Here is an 18,494-nt window from a genome sequence, read left to right as displayed (position 1 = left end):
AGGGAAAAGATCTGTCAGATAATCGAACAACAGGAGGTTACCATGACGACCAATATTGACAGTGAGAATAATGCATGGGAATTTTTTCGTGTTATACCGCCAAAGAAAATGTGGCTTTCTGCGGTGACTAGGAATGAGGGACTGGCATGGGCAGTGGCTCCTTCCTCTCCGTCTACAGTGACAGCCAGAAGTCCTCGTCTGGAGATCAGCTCCACAGAGTGCCACTGACCATCACTCAGAGCTGAACCTGAGGACACAGATACATTATGCTTTGCACAAACATACACATGTTGATAATATTTTATTTTCATGACGTTTACTTCAACTGTTGCTTATTAACTACAGCAGGGAGATTTTCTCTCTTTTTTTCTCTTCGAGCACTCAATAAAGCCTTAAAGGTCTAACAACTATGTGGAGCCACAACAAACCTTTCTACTTTTTCACAAATAACCAGCGCTCATGAAGAAGTGACAAGCTTTTCTATGCATCTCGATTGTTTAGAGTCTCAACAACTTTAGTTCTTTGAGAGGTACAATTGGAGTCTGTTTATTGGTGAAGTCTAAAAGCTGGCATGACAACAGACTGTTTAATCACATTAATTCAAGCCAAAGAAGAAGCATTATGATACCAAAGTATAGTCCTTATGATACCTTCAGATTCTGAATGAATATGCAGAGTATGTTAAAAGAGACCAATTCCACACCAATGGAGGCAACAGCAGTGAAAATATTCTGATTGAAATCTAAAGCTTAGGGTCAAACTGACCTACATCTAGCTCCAGTGGCGCCCTGCCAGCTTTGTGGATCTGCAGATGGAGCGTTGCTTTGCTCAGGAACAACCAGACGGCACCTCCTTGCTTTGTGAGTTCAAAGGCCAGCAGCAGCCCTGCCTTGCCCCACGTCCTGAACTGAAGCTTCACAGACACACCGGTCGATGATGGTTCTGTAACAACTGGCAACCAGAGGAAGCTATGGGGACTGGTAAACGTCACGGCAATAGAAAGAGGTTCAGTGCAGGAAAAGGTCACATTACCCTGAGATGCATGAAAGAAAAGAAAGGAGGGAGTTGCAAATGGAGTAATTACTTTAGTGAAAGCGGGAAAACACAAAACGATGAAATTTCAAATATTTCAAAAGCTATTCCCCGATGCAGAAGTTGTCATTACCATGGTCATTAAAAAGCATGAATACATAACCATCATGTTAATATGCTGATTTAAATAAGCAGCTGCAACATTATACAACGAGTAGGAGCAGAAAAAGGATGAAAATGAAGAAAAGACAGTGGGAAATAAAAATCACTTTAAGAGACTTTGATTGGTGGGTCAGCTCTGTATGCAGTTTTAGTTTTAAGTGGTTGTAATTGGAGAGCATATTCTGCCAGGTAAACCAGCAGAGTTATTTTACAGGTCTGTCCCCACTGGGTTTCTATCTCCGGAGGAGTATGCAACACACAGAGGAAATGGCAGGTAAAGCATTATATAGTAATTCACACTAATGAGAATAGTTCTGTCGCGATTCAAATGGATACAATACATACGTGCTTACTGTAGGCCATGCATGCTTTTGCTTATGCACGCCAACATTTGTCAAATATATGTTCTTTTATTCCAGATCAAAAAATGTGTTTGCAGTACAGGTGTCCTAATATAGCCTGTAACCACACAAACAGACAAGCTTCTCATCAGCACACTGTGAGCCAATTTACCTTCACTGTGACCCGCTGGTCTTTCTGTTTGGCAAGGTCTATCAGGTTCACGCCGTTGTAAACAAGATTTTCCAAACAGCCATGAAAGTTTCTGTGCGACTCGACTGACCTCCGAGAGCCGAGACCCCGCGCCGCTCCCACACTCACCTGTGCAGGGAAACAAACATTAGCATACAGGCATAAAGTGGCAAATACAATTCAAGCAGTTTGACGGCAAGTGAATGCTTTGAAACTTGTGTGCCTTTAACACCGACACAGACAAACACACCTGGTCATGGTCCCATTGGGTTAATCTTTGAGGGATCTGCACCCATAGTGTGCTTTTATCTATGGTGATGTTTAGGTGAGTGCTGTGATGCTCCACTGAGAGGTGGTGCCAGTGTTGGTCATCCAACAGGTTGCCCAGAGACACCAGATGCTGACTTTCTGGTAAAAAACTCCTGCCTGGGGCACAGGAATATGAGATAGTAAAAATTATATTAAGTTGTTGAATCTCATAACTGTAATCTTGATATTAGAGATGCATTATAATCCTATAATGTATGACCTCTCTTGCATTATAAAGAGAGGTATGACCAAGCCTCTGTACAGCATGAATAGACTTACAACAAATGTGACTTAGCCTCGTCTTTGAGACTAAGCGCTCAGTTCCAACATTTAACTTATACGGTTTGTAGTTTAACATAGAAAGATATGTTTGGCATTACTAGATCACATAATCAACCTTTAAATATTTTTTGTAGCCTTAACCTTCATTTTCTTTTATCCTGAGGTAAAACAAGACACACAATGGTCCACATTAAATGCATATTAGTTTGGTTTACAGTAAATGTTCCCTGTTAAATGTTTAGATTAACTATTTGATAAATCGTTTCATTTCAATTTGTTTCCTCAAGAATGAGCTATTCAGCTTCTCTTTCCTGAACTGAAATTCTGTTCAAAGTTCTTTAAACCCCTATTTTTTTTCTTTGCAGGATGATACGACATCTCCTTATTGTCTGCTGTCAGCTTGGCATTAAGGCTCTTAAGGCTACACCTCAAAATCCAACTTCAGCAGAAGACATTGACAGGGTCTATCAGATCACTGCTTTGAAACTGATGCAGCATTCTCATTCAGTACAGCTTAATAATTAAACACAAATCTGTCAAGCAAGTCAAATATGCAACCTCTGAACCTGCCCACAACAAGGACACCTGAGGAACACTTGCTGAATGAAAAAGTCTGACAAATTAAAGAAATACACTGAAAGATATATTCAAGTTTACCACTGCTTATATACCTCTGTAGAGTGAGGCAAACTCACAAGTAGAAACGAAAAAGGGGTTCTTAAGCTGATAGAGAGGCACCCTGACTTTTAGTATCTAATATGTCAAAAAAAAGAAATGGTCTTTGAACAAATCTCAGTCCTGAGATAAAGGGAAACATGTTTATTTAGGATGAATTCAAGTCATATAAACATGTAAACTCTGCAGAAAGCCAAATTTAATACTGCACAGAGTCATTAAAATCCAACTACCAGGTTTCTTTAATTCCTTGCAGCACAAGCCTGATTTAGTGCTATCAGTCAGTGCGAATATGCACAAGAATTTAACAGTCATACCTTGTCTAAGGAGCAGGAGGAGCTTTCCTTTCTCTAACTCGAGTGTGAGGCTGTGCTCGCTCTGTCCCTCTGCATGAAGCAGTATCCCAGAATTCCTCAGGCTTTTAAATGTCACAGAAAGGCTCTCCCTTGTCATCTGCCTTGGTCGTTTAGTCAACCTGAAGAGAAGACTGTTTTGGCCATCAAAGCTCACCACGTCAGAGTCTGAAAAACAACAAACCACAGAGTTTCACTATTGATTTTCATAACAAAACATTTGTGAGCCGTCCCATGACTCTGCTTTTTTAAAATATTTTTCTCATCAGAAACATTAGTGTGCAACATGACAAGTGTGACGTGCTATAACACAAATTGTCTTTAGATCCTGACAGAAATAAGGAATGTGCTCTGAAAAAGGAAAAGAAAATCTGTCGTCCGTAGAAGTTGTAAACGTAAAAACTTTGACCAGTGTCTGCCATGAGCTAGCAATTTGATGAACCAATCATGCCTCCCTGTATCTCTACGTCTTGTGTGCACTAGCCCACACTCAAAGCATGTCACAGATAACAGAGTTTATACTGTGAGCCTACTTACCACTGAGTAAGACATGACTTAGTTATGCCATCACTGCGGCATATGCCACTCATGTGCAGCAGCATATGTCACTCATATGCAGTGTCTGGCATGTGCCGGCCTGACACATCTGTGGACCAGAACTGCATATGCCATCAGTGTAATTAATGCCACACGTGCCGCGGCATTAGCCATCAGTGGACAACATGGCTCTTAAGTGGACTAGACTGGCACAAGCTGCAGCCAGCCTGACGCAGCACATGACTGCTCTAGAAATTAATATGCAGTACAGTACCACTCATATGCCACCAGAACCTCCAAAAAATCCCCTAACATCCATAGTTAAAACCCAATAGGAAGAGTGCCAACATTTATTGAATTACTACGTAATGGCCAAAATTTCGCCTTTTAGCAGCGGTCATCCAGTCACCGCCAACTCAGTGTCACTGTTTTCTACACGTCAAAAGTTAAGTGAACCATGATTCTACCTCTAAGAGGCTTGGCCACAGCAAACTGTCAAACTTTAAAGAGCATATTGCAGGTCAAAAAATTTTTTTAATTAATATTTTATATAGTCTGTTAATGGCTGTAAAATAAGTAGGTTATTTTTTTAATATGTTCTACAACACATAAGTGCTCTAATTTAGAGGAGAAAGTGGCTGTTTTAGCATAGCCGTTTAGAACGTGCTTTTTTTTCAACAACGCGTCATATGACGTAACATGAGGGAGTCCCGTTCTCTGACTCTGCTTTGATCGGCTTTATGCGTCTGTGTATGAATGAATGAATGAAGCCTTTATTGCCCCTGGGGGAACTTGTCTTGCACAGAGAGCATCAAACACTTTACAAACAAACATTTAGAAGGCAGCACAAAAGAATTAAAGCACAAAAAACACACTAAAACATGATTAAAGAGGTGTGATGATACGTGGTAGTGAGTGAGAACAGACAGGATGCCTCCCTGCCATAGTTTGTAACTTGCGCGGCGCACATTCAGGTGCACAGTGTAAGTGGCTTGATTATTCAAAGTGTTTTTTGGTGAATTATTCCCACAACCTCAGAAACGATCGAACAGACACGTTGAATATTTCGGCATCAGACACAAAAGCGTTTCATTATTAATGATTTAAATCTCTGGCTGTTTAACATCAAATATTATATACGCAGACAGAAAGCGTTTAATGATTTGATCTGCTGGAATCCTCTGTTATATTCTCTAGTGTGAGCGTAATAGACACCGGACAGTCTGTTTTAATATATGTAGTCATACGATTTATTATAAATCCAACTCTGTTACAAGAGAGCGCGTGTGTGTGTGTGTGTGTGTGCGCAGTGGGGAAAGACGGAACGCGCAGTTTGGAAACGAAACGAAACACAACCTTTACTTCTGTCGGTCCTTTATCCCATTAAAATGTTAAACTTTTTGTAGTAGCCTAATATATGTGCACACATTAAACTGTGGAGTGTGTGCGCTGTTGTGCATGTTTGTGTGGATTACGTGCGCTGTGAACTCACGTCAGGAGAATCCTGCAGCATACACTGTATTTTCTATAACAACGTGAGCACTGGGCTGCATGAGGAATAAACAATAAAGACATGGTGCTGCATTTGCACAGGCCGTGTAATGGGTTCTATGTCTGTCTGTCTGTCTGTCTGTCTGTCTGTTTGTCTCTCTCTCGCGCTCTCTCTCTCGCGCGCGCACAGCGCGGCACCGTAATACGTTGTACAGATTTGCCGTTTTTACGAGCAACTCCCATACAATGTAAAGGTGAATGATTGGCACTTGCACCTTCTACAAATAGTTTTTTAATTGATTGAATGTGATTACAAACTTTATATATGCTGATGTGAACAAAGCACGAGCCCATATATGGCGAGCTGACACCTGTCACTCAGCAGGACGCCTGCTCCGGGTCTCTCCTCACACCACAACTTCACTTCTCTCCTGAGGCCGTTATTCCTCTAATCCTGCCTGTTTCTGCTCTCTATCACATCTAACAGGTTCAGAATAATCAGCCAGTGGACCATTATATGTAAAGGAATACATATTTTCTTCCTATTTATTGACGGGAATGACACTCGGATCCATGATTTTCTATGTTAAACAGACGGGGATTCAGCGGGACTCCCTCATGTTACGTCACAGCCAAATGCGGAAGTAAAAAGCAAAGACGTGCGAACACGTACTAAAACGTCTCCAGGAGACCCTGTGGGTTATTAATTTCAGAATTTCTTTAAAAACAGTATTGTTAACGTATTTTCCTATGATTAGTTAAGTTTTGTCTTTAACCTGCAATATGCTCTTTAATGGCTCTTTGCACCCCTGTGAAATTTAAAGTTTATTAACCATATGAGGGCTTAAAAAAATAATGGCGGACGTCCTGTTTTTTTGCAACTCTTGAAATAATGGCCCAATTTCGCGTTTCACAGGTGACCCATTTGATCATGCACTACCTAACTTTATTTGGTTTAATACCAGTTCTCATATTCTATCCATCAATCCACTATGGTCACGGTTATTCTTTCCGTGTTCATCTTTTTTATATAGCTCTAGTATATATTTAGTCTGTTCCGTTATCAACCATGCACCACTTCATTTTATTATTTAGTATCTGCCTACTTGCACATGTATATTTACACACACACACACGTATACATATTTCCCATTTACTGCACTATAGTTCTGTATGCTACTGCATATATTTCTGTTTACATCTTAGTCTGATTGCTTTGTACTTGCATCTTGAAACTTTATTCTTTTGCTGACACTTTATCTTTGGTACATTTTTAGTATAGCTGCACTCTCTTTCATTTACTGCTCTGTGTGCCTTTGAATCTCCCCCTGGGGACAAATACAGTTTTTTTAATTGAATCTGTCTAGTTTCAAATATGCAGATATTTATCCTTTCTGCTCAAAGCCATGAACCAAATAAAAATTAAAAAAAATCACAAAAAGAATTGGCCGAATTAGTGAATCAAAATAAAAAACATGACATAATTTGGACTACATTGAAAGCAAATATTTGATCTGCTGTTACTCTGAATTACAGCAACACAGCGTGCTCTTAAAAATCTCATGCCAACAGTGTCACTATCCAAGCTTCAAATTAGAAACGACAGGTCAGATGCATCAACTTCTACATCCAGTGAATTTCAGCTGGTGTTGCGGACAACGGCAATGGCTGCAGTTACAAACAACATTGTACATAAAACAATGAACGCCACTGTTAGTTGGAGTGGTCTTCCACTAACTGTCATTGCCACAGCTGTTGCATGTTCTCTTTCCTCCTCTGGCCTCACTCCCTCTCTTCACATGCTGTTTAGTGTTTTTGTTTTTTTTTACCCATTCCATACCTGTCCAGCAGGTGCCATGTGGGCTCCTGCTGTTCCCAACCCTGCTGCTCATACCTAATCAAACCCAAGATGCTGCCTCCTCTCCATCTGCTGTTTATCCTTCTCTAATGAACATTTTGGCACATTGAAAACACAGATAAAACTTATACTGAGAGAAGTCTCTAAGTCTGTGTTATGTTGGAGTTTCAGTTTTTCTGTTTTATGAAACTGTACAAAAAAGCTGATGGATTTATGGTTGAGCTGCTTCAATAACTCAGTTCATAAATAATAAACAGTGGCATTACGGTTTATTTCAAAAGGAAGGGGAAACTGGAAGCATGCTGTAGCTCACCCTCTGCTGCTTTGTGCATTAAAAATGCCAAATGACATAGATGAATGAGAAAAAGACAAATAAGACGATTGTAGTAAAATTGCATGAATGTCATCCGAGTCATGAAAATACCACATTGTATAATGATTTATTTAAATAAGGACAGTGCACATGAACATAAACATGTATATATGCCAGATTATAGCCATAGGCTAATTTCCATCTGCAGTCCCTTAATCTAATCATTTCTAAAAAGTAGATTCATTCGAACTTTGATTCTCCATTTACTCTGAACTCAGACAAATTACTAGAACTTCTTGTGGACTTTAAATGATTTCTTTTATATCTAGTTCATCCAGAATTGTTTTTCATCATTAATGATTTAAAAGATTCATTTGAATTCAGTGTAATCTCTACTGTCTCTTTCACAACTATTATAATGTGAGATTAAAAAAACACCCAAACTTACTGTAAGGACATCCGTAGGTCTCCAGTCTGAGTCCAATCCGACCATTGGGATTCCAGTCCAGGGGGATCAGGCGGACGTAGCGAGAAATCACTTGGTGCTGGAGTTTGTGCTCGACCACACTGTCTGCGTTATTGTTTCCTGAAATGGCCTGAATAAGACATCCACAGCTGCAGGTCTCAGTTTGATACGTTTCACACACTTGGTAAACACTTACACCATAGAGAATTTCATTTAAAAAACTCTGACTGTATCACATTCGTCGTGAATATTTTTTGTCTCTTGAAATTCAAGTCAGACAAATGTACACCCTTTTATAAAGAGCAGACATATTCTGTTCTTTATTCCACTTTCTTTGGGTGTGTTCTTTTCAAAATAATAAAAGTAGGTCAACATTTAGTTCAATCGTGTCCAAGTCTGAATATTGAAGTACAGTATGGGATCTCTTTGTCATTCAGAGTCTCTTGCCCTCAAAATAAATTTATATTTTTTAAAGGAAAAAAAGGAGAAGTATAAAAAGGAAATGCAATACTAAGAGTCAGAGGACTGATAAGTTAAGACTACAAATCAAACATATGATTCACAAAAAAATTGAGTGAAAAAAACTGCTTCTCATTTTTCGTCACTTTTCTCCTCTGGATTCAAAAATTTTACTGAATACACTAATTCTTTTGAAGAGTTGTTAAAAAACTGCTAACCTTTGGTAGAAAATATAGTTGTCTCATATTACAATCTGCAAATGTGTTTTCAGCGACTTATTTACAGACCATTTCATTATTTAAAATACTGGAAATCACTATCGTCTTCCTGTAGAGTGATGGAAAAGAATGACCTTGCTGCATCGAATGGCTGTTCTCAAGTTGTTGTTTCGTGAAAAGTTTCATTTTCTGTAGTAAAGTTAACATCATCACCTCCCATTACTGCAGGTGTCTTGTTTCAAAATAAAATCATGTTTTTATTAAATCAGGAAGTAATGTAACCTCTAGTCTTAAAGACGGTACCAAAATTGTACAAACAAGAAGCCCTTTTCTGCTCGCTCTTTTTGTGAAGAAGTCTCAGTCTGACATCCGTCTTATTTCTCAAGATAAAACTTGAATTTGATGCTGTTTCCCATGAAGATTGTTTTCAGTCTGTAGCAAGAGAGCATAACGTTTATTGAGGTTCACAGCATGCAAGAGAGCCTCTAGGTATAAAAATATGATTAGAACAAGGGATCTGTATGAGCGTATGAGATTCTGATTCCTTTGAATTTGATTAATTGGATGGTTTTTCTTGACATACAGCTTGAATTATTGGCCAAGCATTGTACACAGTGTCGGAGCACGTCTGGGAAAATGGGTTTAAGCTGATTTTTTTTTTGATGAATTTTGCACCTGAAGTGCAGTTATCTGTCCACTGTCTTGACTAACTTAATTTGGTTATCCCTTCTGTTAAACCAAACTCACTTTAAAAGGAGGAGAAAACTTGTGATGACTGGTAATTCCACCCATTAATTATCCATACAGCAGCTTATCCTGTTCAGTGTTGCAGGTTGTAGCTGGAGCCAATCCCAGCTATCCTTGGGTGAGAGGTGGGGTTGTTAAATGTTTATTAAAGAACATGCACTCACCCCTATACTGTCCTCCTGTCGATACTGTTTCCAATTGTGTCCTGTGTCGCTGAACATCAGCAGGTAGGCTGTCAGCCAATCAGAGCTGCCATAGCGACCCTGCGTAGCAAGAGCAGTGATTTGTGTCCGTTCACCGAGGTCTACCTCAAACCACTGATATCTGTCTGAATCCAGAGGAGACCAACCCCCTGCTCCTGGAAGGAGAAAGAAACACCTCATTGTGATCCAAAGAAGTTGTTACGGTCACGGGTTGAAAAACAGGGGAGGAAGACCCAACTGTATTTTCTTTATCAACATGTTTTTTGATGTTTAACTTGGAAGAGTCTGATAAGAATAATCAGTAGCTTTAGGACTGTTGTGTGCATAATAACTTCAGCTGTGCCATTTCTGGTCAACACTGCAATCCTTATACAATATTAAAGCGGGCAGTTCACAACATACCTTCATATTATCTAAGCACCAGGGCAGGGGAACACATGAAGACACACTGAATAATTAAAAAAACTAAAGCTGGGCGAGTGCTAAGCCAGAAGTGACAGAAAATCATACAGCGCAAGTTAATTTTGCTTTCACATACATTTGAACATGACAAAATGCACTCTCTTACCCCTGAACACAAAGACCCATTTCCTGATCAGCATTTTTGGTTCTTTTCATAAAAGGCTTTTGAGTGGCCTTTTTTTTTTGAAGTGTGGGCTTTCCCTCACTGTTAAATCTTCATATTTCACTTTTTTCCAAGCTGTAGTTGATGATTCAAACAAACTAAGTAAAGGCAGTTCAAGTTCCACTTGTAAAAATGACTCAATGCAAGATTTGATGATGATGCAATGCAAGATTTAATAACCAAATATGATTTTAAAATGCAAATATTACACGTGTTGTTTCAAAGGCCAGTTATTCCAGCAAAAATACTTGAAAATACGTTTTGTTTCTAAAACTTTACAATGCATATTAAATTATCCTTGAAGGATTTCATAAAGATGGAATACATGTATCCCTATTCACCAGCCACTGTGGCTAGTATTTTTCAGAAATTAGCTAGCATTTTCACGAGCCACAATTTTGTTGTTGGGAAAGCAAAGCTAAAGGAGAGGCGATAATCAGGAGTTTAGCAAGAGAAGGGTTAAAAAGAGGGAGACTCCAGCTTAAATTGGGAGTGTTGGCTGATTTGCAGATGCCTTTTGAGACGACCGCAATTCCAGATTTTTTTTCTGCCAACAGTTGTGTTGAAGAAAAGATCATGGTTAGGGATAAAATACGTCAGCAGCATATGCTCAATTACATATTAAGTTAAACTATGCTGGGTACAGTATATACTTTTGGTTCACAATGTAAGATTTTGTACAAGGCAAAGTCTTTCTTGTTTGCTCTATCATAAATAATACAACTTTACTGGATATCCACACTCAACTTTGAACATCAATACTGAATGCTTTTACAGTTTCTTCTTGCACAGATGACCTATACAGCCATACTTTTGGGAAGACAGTTTGATTTTCCCCCCCTTCGGCCATATCATCATAGTTTAATATCATCTGGACTTATTCTCCTAGTGTAAAACATATTGAAAAATAGGGTCAGGCAAAGCATGGGTAGCAGTTGCACATAAAAAAACTAACTCTTAAACTAAGTTTGACCCTTGATATGGAAGTGGCTACGTATCATGACTAAATTGATGAGGCTACTGAAATGTTGGTTTTCAAATTATCTCCACAGATAAGATTTTGTTGTTGGAAAGACGTGCGTTTTGTTTGTTTGTTTGCTGACTCGCTCGCTCGCTCGCTCGCTCATGTGGGAGTTTTGGCTTTTTGGAAATCTTTCTTGTATATAGTGTAAATAATATTTTTCCTGTTTTTTTTTTTTTCACATTTTTGTAAATAATGTTCGCTGCACTTTGGAGGCTGGTCAAAATAAATAAACCAATCACAGTCTGTGACTACGCCTGTGTTTTTACAACCTTTTTTGGGTGTTTGGAAGAAGAACCCTGTCACCCCCTCAAAGGGTCTTTTAAAGAGAGGACTAAATATCTTCAGGGAATAGGTGCTCACAAAAACCACCTCTAAAAATGATACCTCTTGGTGTTAACAAGGCCAATGAGGCTATAAATCACACTGATAGAACAAGGGCTGAGACATTTCCTTAAATTAAAACGTTCTCTATCTAAAAAAGGTGACCGCTCGCCTCTTAGTGACGTTAAAGACGAATCTCTCATTAATAAATGATAACCACAAACCATTTCAATGTCATATGTTCTGTCTCTACATTTATTTTGCTGTGCTGGTCAGATTCTCAAAATGTAATGATGTCTGAACAAAGTTATTTGAAAGCAAAACTTTCAGCTTGACTTTTTTTTTTTTTTTTTCATATGCTTTATTAATCCCTCGAGGGGAAATTCGGTTTTCACTCTGCATTAATGGAGAGGTCTCAGAGTGAGGTTGCTGCCCACAGCGGGCGCTCCAGAGCAGTTTTTGGGGTTCGGTGCCTTGCTCAGGGGCACCTCGGCAGTGCTCAGGAAAATGGACTGGCACCTCTCCAGCTACCAGACCAGTTTCCGGACTTGGTCCGTGCCGGGACTTGAACCGGCGACCCTCCGGTTCCCAAACCAAGTCCCTACAGACTGAGCTACTGCCGCCCAACTTGCTGCCTATTAAGGCTCTCATCTGTTTAGTTATAGACTTGTAAGAACCTTCAGTAGAAAATGAAAGTTTACATAAAGATACAAATATCCATGTGGTTTAAAAAAATACATTTTCGTTATTTTTGTTTTTGTTTTGTTTGTTTTTTTACCAGCTTCCTTTCCCATTGTAACTTCCCCACTGAAGTCAGAAATTCAAATTTTGGTTCCCAATCAGAATCTTATTATCAACGTTATAGAATTTATGGTGCAAAACTGATCATTCCCTAGAAAGCGGAAGTGGCTCTTTTTAGGTGAATTTGGAAGAACAAGGCTTATAAGAGAATATTTTTGGGAGAGTTTTTCCTCAGTAATAACCTGTAGTTGGTATTGTACCTGTGCTTTTTTCCATGATAGCATTTCAGCTAATGTCACCTGCGGATTAAACATAGAAACACAGCTGATCTGTTTCCTTTATTATAGCATGGGCTATGGTGGTGTTTGCCATTTTTAACAAACATAGGATAATATAGAGAGAGCCCTAAAAAGTCTGCAATGTTAAAGATTAGATCTATAAATCACTTAAGCCTGAACAACAAGTGAATGACCAAGGACACAAGCAGATCCTGTAGTTTCAGTTCTATAGTTGGAGTCTGGCCAAAGCATTTATTTGTATTTTATGGGCATACAAATATATATATAATGGTCTCTGGTTGGTTCTTACAATTAAAACGTGCTTCAGTATGTTTTGGGCAGAGAAGAAAAAAAGATCTTTAACAGGACTGTTTCCTCAGAGGCTTTTAATTTGGCTGGTAAATTAGAGGATGACTTCAGAAGATGAGGGGTGTTAGCAGCAGCTTGAGGAGATGAAAATATGCTGAGGTTAGTAATTTATTCGGTTAGGTTTCAGAAAAAAAGTTTTGAGAGTATAATTAAATTAGTTTGTATTTCACAAGTTTTGGTATATTGTGGATCCCCTGACACACAGTGTTGTGAATTGGATTATTAATTGACTGACGTGGCACATGTAAACCAGGTTACCACATTTATACAATTTCAGCAACATTTCCCTCTGACATGGAACAAAGGTCTTGTTTCTCCCATATTTAAAAATGGGGATAAATAGGATCCCAGTAATTACAGAGGAATAGATGTTAAAAGTAACCTCAGTAAACTCTTCTAGCATTCATTGTACAATATGTCCCAACCAGAAGCCAGATCAGCTTCTTATCCCAACCATCAAACATCAGACCATACACTTTGCACACAATCATCAAAAACCACACAAACGCAAATAAAGGGAAAAAGTTTGCTTGTTTTGTCGATCTAAAAACAACATTTGATACAATTTGGCACAATGAACTGTTCTTTCAACTCATTCAATGAGCAGGCTGAATGAAGTAATGAAACAGCAGGAGTGTTTGTTCACAACCTTTGACATCATACACAAAAAGGGAAACAGTTCCTGCCATCTTCCAGGTAGTACAATTCAATACTGTCTTTTGTTGTGTCAAAAAAACAAAAACAAAACAGCACTTCCATTTGATTTTGGTTCTTGTATGGAAATGAACAACTCTTCTTGGCAGATCTGGTTAAAAACCGCATTGTGTTTCTCTGAGCCTTTTGCAACAGGGTTTATTTTCTTCTGGTGACAACAGTTATGTTTGTGCAGAGTGTGACTGTCAGTGTGTTTGAAGCTGACACTTCTCTTTGAAGTTGTATGCTGTGTCCTGCGGACAAAGTCACTGGAAAGAACAAAGACAGAGGAACGTCTCCTTTTTACAGGCTATTTTATCTACACAACCAGCTAAAACACTTCAGGGGGGAATCGGTAAGACTAAAGTAAAGACGTACGTTATTGATGTGTAACTGCTAAATTTTAAATGGGAATAAGGTATCAGTGTAAAGATAAGGAAAAGATAAAAATAACCAATAGCTGATTTGTTGCAGGCTTTAGGCAATGCATGTTTTTTGAGATAACATCCAGTCTCTTGGTAATCAGTTAAAATATATAATCCCATGCTATTCCTTAATTGAACTTGAACTAGAAAATGTTTCTTTCAGTGTATAGGTTGAGAGTTAAATGTTGGTTGGAGAGCTGTTTACTTGCAGTGGATGCAGTAGTTATTAGAAAAACACTTCAGACCCACATGTGTGGCTTCCTTTCCTTGACCTCTCAACAATACACAATAAGAAACATCAATTATTATCCTAGTTTATTATTGCTGTGACTTGCACGGCCGCGTTCCTCACACTCTCTTTTAAAAAAAAAAAAGATTTATTTTGGGCATTTTTAGCCTTTATTATAGAGCGTGGACAGTGGATAGGGTCGGAGGCTTATTCTTGGAATTTTTATGTCCTTTGCAACCAGAGTCTGAGCAATAGGGTCCAGCGGGAGAGGCCCTGGCAACACTCCATTTCGCATACCGCTCTGATGACTTACGCAGTCCAGCTACGCCAACAACATGCATATCTTTACAGAGGGAAATTCATCTACCGACCATAGAGGTTAGTCCAAAACCATGATATATATTAGTCAAATATCTAAACGTAATCCATTTAAACACGTAGAAAATCCCGCTTTTTATATTAATTATTGAATTTAAACATGTTTTCTTTAACTCTGTGGGTTACTAAATAATTTATCTTTATCAAAAAAATTAACTAAATAAACTATTTTTAAGCAAAGTTAGCAACATTAGCTGTGTACAGATCGTACAGATCTTCAGATGTTGGCAAAAATGTGTTATAAAATAGAAAGGTAGTGGTAAAAGATGCATATATTACTAAAGTCATATTTGCTATCATTACTTCAGGTCTATGTACATTTATATGAAAACGGATGGAAATAATGTGAGAGAGCATGTGTGTGTGTTTCTCTGCATTACTGTGGAGTTGGTAAATGAATCTGTTTCATAAAGGTTTCTGTTTGTATGGACTTTTTCTCTGGTTCTTTTCCTCGTAATGCCAATTAGAAGATTTTGTGTATCTCATTATGTTTTTATTATCCTGAATTTAGACCAAAGGAAGAAGAAAGATGGCTGATACAGATACCAGAAGTAAGTGTAGTAATCAGGGTTATGTCTAAAACGTTATGTATCCCATTTTGATGTATGAGGTTCATTGGAGGGTTATAAAAAAATGCTGAATGTTTCATACATTTTTCATGCTGTACCCCTTGCCTTCTCACGTGATGTCTCCCTTACTCTTTTCTCCTCACAGCGAACACCTTTGCACTGTGGAAGGTAGCCGGAGAGAGCATGCAAACTCCTCACTGAGAGACTCCTGTCAGACGGGGATTCAAACCAGGAACCTCATCACTTTTATTACTGAACCACCGTTCAGACAATGTGTTGTAAATAAAGTAAAGTATACATTGATTTGAACCTTTTCTCCCCTGTTTTAAGCTGTAAAAAATATTACTTCTCATGTTCTTCTGGGGCAATGACAGAAGTCACAGCTGGGCAACAAATAGCTTTAAAAGTACTTCAACACTAACTGATATTTACAACGAGAGCTATGTAAGATCTGTCATATGTTACGTAAAATCCTGTTTTTTCTATCCTCAAATAACTTGTTTAAAACAAACTTCACAGAAAAATGTGCGAGAGACTTGAGAGCCCTGGATTTACCTGTTTGTAATTGGATAGGAAATGTGCAACCTTAACATCCGTGTGAAAAGTGTTTTGAAATACTTCACAATAAAAATGTATTCATCGAAACACATGAGAAGTAGAGATAAGTCCAGATGGTTTGCAGTAGTTCTTGTCACTCACCCTCTCTGCGGTTCAGCTTAGCGAAGCCAGGCCCATGGCTGCCAGACAACTGAGAGGAGCTTCTGAAGGAGGACGGCAGGAGATTGTGTACCAGCGGGCTATGGCACACTGCTGTAAACCATAGAACAGAAAAAAACAGTACATTTGATTAATTATATACTTTGTAAGAAATAAGTTACAGCTACAGTTACAGTAGCAGTGAACCAGAGTGTATAGAGATGTAAGGGCAAAGAGTGCCATTTTGTATAGCTCAGTCTTTCATTGTTTTTCACTTATTGTATAGGGTTTTATTTTTGTATGTTCTTCAGAGCCTGGACTTTAAATATGTTCCTGTACTTGTCTTTTTATTTTTTACTGTGAATTAATACGTTTGACTGCAATCTGGAATTTTTCCTAATTTTTGGTTCTAAGCCACGATAGGTCCTCCTTACAGTATAGTATTGCATACTAACATGAAGACGCTCACGAGGTACTGTATATGAGACATTTAAAAAAGTAAAGGGATATGGTCCCCAGGTCTGAATTTTAAAGCCAAAGCAGAAGTGTCTTAAACTTACATTCTTTCTAAAGGACTTCGTTGGACGAAAAAAGTTGTATGTGTTTCGATGTGTACGACACCGAGTGAATGCGCCATAAAATCCACTTCAACGGGAGTGGCCTGCAGGCATTGTGGGAGTTGCTGTCTTTCATCCAGATGAGCCAAAAAGACGCTTGGAGTGTATTATTACTTTACAATACTTTTTTTTTGCATTATCTCTATCTTTGGATTTTGCTCTTAATACATTTATTAATGAGTGTCTGCTTACACCATTTCCATAGGAAGAAAGTCTCTATCAACCATTTGTAACTTAAAGGGGTTTGAAAGACAATAGAATGTGTCAAGAAAAACATAATTAAAAACATTATATTTAACAAGGTACAGCAGATGTGCCAGTGACAGATTGGGAGGGGAATTGTGGTGTTCTGAGCGTCTGTCCCAGTTGTCTGCAGTAAATCTATAGTGGACAGCCCTGCAATTACATCAATCTGCAAGAGACAGAATACAAATGCAACCGCCCCCCCCACCAAAAAAAAAAAAAAAACTCAATTTACTTTGCAGCTGCAAATTGGGCTTTTGTTTACAAGTGTATCAACTGATACACGGTATGAGAAGCACACACCAGAAAGCAGAGAAAATGTAACAACCAAGTTTTTCCTCTCTCCACTTTATGGAGATATGTTGAGACAGACAGACAGACAGACAGACAGACAGACAGACAGACAGACAGACAGACAGACAGACAGACAGACAGACAGACAGACAGACAGACAGACAGACAGACAGACAGACAGACAGACACTTTATTGATCCCGAGGGAAATTCAGGATTGAGATTGAGTTTCAGCTCATACAAAGGGAAGGAACAACAACAGTTTTCATTCACCAGAATTCACTTCATTACTCAAGTAATGTGTTTTGAGTTGTGCTCCACATGAAATCTATGACTCTGCACAACATGGCCTAACACAGCAACCACTGAACTTGAGCAGTCTAACACAAACAAACACAAGTGCAGCATATCCTACTGTTCCATGATAAATTATACTTATTGACCTAGAAATGAGGTGATCTTGCTCACTGGTTGACAGAACCAACAACATTTATTTATGCAAGAAAGAGATTGTATGGAGGTTTCTTAAAACAAATCCAATTTTCTCTGCTTTGAATAAACTGAATAAAGCAGCAGAGCACAAACTCCCCGAACACATCACAGTAGAGCTAAATGTTGAGTAAGAAATGAACTACAATTGGACAGCACTGACCCTGATGGAGAAAATAATCCTTTAAAAAGTTAGGATTGGATCTTTTTGACTGTCCTTGGGGCTTTGGCGATGTCTTTCTTCTGGGATCTCAGTTCTAAAAGTTCTGTAAGGAAAAGGTAAGCTTTGAATACTTTTCTTAAGATCAGGAAATATATGCATGAGATTGAAACTGGTAATTTGTAAAGAAAATGACTTTAATTGTTGCTGTATGCCAGCTTTAGAAAGACATGTCATTATGCCTATTATTCAGAGAGCTGAACAAAATTTCCAATCTGCTCAGAGTGACGCTCAGAGTAAAAGCTACACATATATTGAATGTGTGTTGTTAAACACACATTCAAGTTAACTCACTTAACTTTTTTATCAAATTTGGTGTTTTTAATCTTAATAAATGTACTGAAATAGACTGAGTGTTAAGGAGCTCCATCACCCTCAGTCTTCACAGAGGTGTAGTAAATAATTTGTGCTCACATGAAGAGCACTTTGAGTCTGATAGCGCTCTTACCTGAAAGACTTGAATTTCCCTCGGGATCAATAAAGTAAGTATCTATCCATCCCTCCATCCATCTGACATCTCGGGTATCTTTGTGTCCTGCACATCCTCAACATGCATGTAACTGTTATTTACTCAGCCTGCTGAGCTCAAGTGTATTCTTTTCATGCATCTGTAATGCCTCGCCTACACCTCCACATTAAAAGTGCTGC

The 18,494-nt window shown here is 38.5% G+C and overlaps 1 protein-coding gene across 1 annotated transcript in view; it reads right to left on the bottom strand.

Moving 5' to 3' along the window:
• The window catches only part of LOC306835752 (contactin-associated protein-like 4), a 45,542-nt gene that overhangs the window by 15,344 nt on the left and 11,704 nt on the right, over positions 1–18,494 (bottom strand). The window contains exons 2-9 of the mRNA XM_079362467.1: positions 15,988–16,098; positions 9,598–9,791; positions 7,992–8,139; positions 3,309–3,512; positions 1,976–2,151; positions 1,708–1,854; positions 766–1,033; positions 98–247 (exon numbers count right to left, since the gene is read on the bottom strand). Coding sequence (XP_079218593.1) covers positions 98–247; positions 766–1,033; positions 1,708–1,854; positions 1,976–2,151; positions 3,309–3,512; positions 7,992–8,139; positions 9,598–9,791; positions 15,988–16,098 — 1,398 coding nt within the window. The remainder of the gene's footprint in view (positions 1–97; positions 248–765; positions 1,034–1,707; positions 1,855–1,975; positions 2,152–3,308; positions 3,513–7,991; positions 8,140–9,597; positions 9,792–15,987; positions 16,099–18,494) is intronic.

The sequence above is a fragment of the Symphodus melops genome, assembly GCF_947650265.1.
Source record: "Symphodus melops genome assembly, chromosome: 15".
NCBI classification, from domain to species: Eukaryota; Metazoa; Chordata; class Actinopteri; order Labriformes; family Labridae; genus Symphodus; species Symphodus melops.
This window is presented reverse-complemented; position numbering and strand designations above follow the sequence as displayed.